The sequence below is a fragment of the Ursus maritimus genome, unplaced genomic scaffold (assembly GCF_017311325.1).
Source record: "Ursus maritimus isolate PB19 unplaced genomic scaffold, ASM1731132v1 scaffold_3070, whole genome shotgun sequence".
In the NCBI taxonomy this organism is placed as follows: Eukaryota; Metazoa; Chordata; class Mammalia; order Carnivora; family Ursidae; genus Ursus; species Ursus maritimus.
In genome coordinates this window covers 1-1,162 of record NW_024425643.1, presented here as the reverse complement: position 1 = coordinate 1,162, position 1,162 = coordinate 1, and the positions used below count along the sequence as shown (strand labels likewise).

The 1,162-nt window shown below is 39.2% G+C and overlaps 1 protein-coding gene across 1 annotated transcript; it reads left to right on the top strand.

Annotated features, from left to right (window-relative positions):
- Positions 1 to 30: 30 nt before the first annotated feature.
- LOC103679830 (endoribonuclease Dicer-like) lies at positions 31 to 1,081 on the top strand. Its single transcript, XM_008709366.2, has 2 exons — positions 31 to 454; positions 892 to 1,081. The coding sequence occupies exons 1-2, from the start codon at positions 329 to 331 to the stop codon at positions 1,054 to 1,056; spliced, it is 291 nt and encodes a 96-aa protein (XP_008707588.1). The 5' UTR covers positions 31 to 328; the 3' UTR covers positions 1,057 to 1,081.
- The last annotated feature ends 81 nt before the right edge of the window (positions 1,082 to 1,162 follow it).

Below are 1,162 nucleotides of genomic sequence, written 5' to 3'. Positions count from 1 at the left end.
ACTGATAGATCTCATCAGTCAAAATATGGCTATAGGAGCCTGAAAACCTCAAGTACATTTAGTAGATTTATCATAAAAACATGGTCTCTATTATCAAGGATTTTTTTTTCTCATAATCTCTTTCCATATTTTCCTAATTCTGCTTCTTGGTTCCAAAGTCTAAGCTTCCATACATTTAAAATTTTTGTTTTAATTTGACTAATGAATTTCTTAATTCTCACCCATAATATAATGTTTCCATAATCTGATTTAGTGCGTAAGTGTATCCAGGCAGGTGAAAGGCAGGCACATTTGTATACTGATGCCAGTTTTCTTTTAGGTTCTCGTTATGACTTGTTATGTCGCCTTGAATGTTTTGAAAAATGGTTACTTATCACTGTCCGACATTAACCTTTTGGTGTTTGATGAGTGTCATCTTGCGATCCTAGACCACCCCTACCGAGAAATTATGAAGGTAAATTTCTAGATTTTATCAGTCTTAATTCAAGTCAAATTACTGAGAGTGAGCGGTGTTTTTATAAAAAGCAGTGATATTAGTTACTGATTTTGGGAACTTGGTTCCATGTATGAATGAATGAATATGAAATTAATTTTCACTTAAATCTGTGGTAACTATCATAAGTAACCTACAGTAAATCTAAACCTAGAATAAAATTTTAAAAGCGATACAAATAGACAGTACATAGTCTGTGATAAGTTGATGATGAGCTCTTATAGCATATTTCAATGTGCCTTTTTGATAAACAGGTCTTTTAAACAAGCTACAGTAATTCCATAAGTCATATTTTTAGTATCCGTCCGTCTTCTCGACCGGTGTTAACTTGGCAGTGTCTCTTCTGTTCCGGCCTGGCAGAACGCAGTCCTTACTGTCAGTATCTTTTATTGTGTTAGCTCTGTGAGAATTGTCCATCGTGTCCTCGTATTTTGGGACTAACTGCTTCCATTTTAAATGGGAAATGCGATCCTGAGGAATTGGAAGAAAAGATTCAGAAACTGGAGAAGATTCTGAAGAGTAACGCTGAGACCGCAACTGACCTGGTGGTGTTGGACAGGTAGGCGCTGGGGCCCGGCGGCTCTTGCGCGGCCAGCTCCCCCGAGGTGCGGCCTTCGGTACCTTCCGAGGGCTCTCCCGGCGGGCGCCCGTTCAAGTGGACGCACGGCT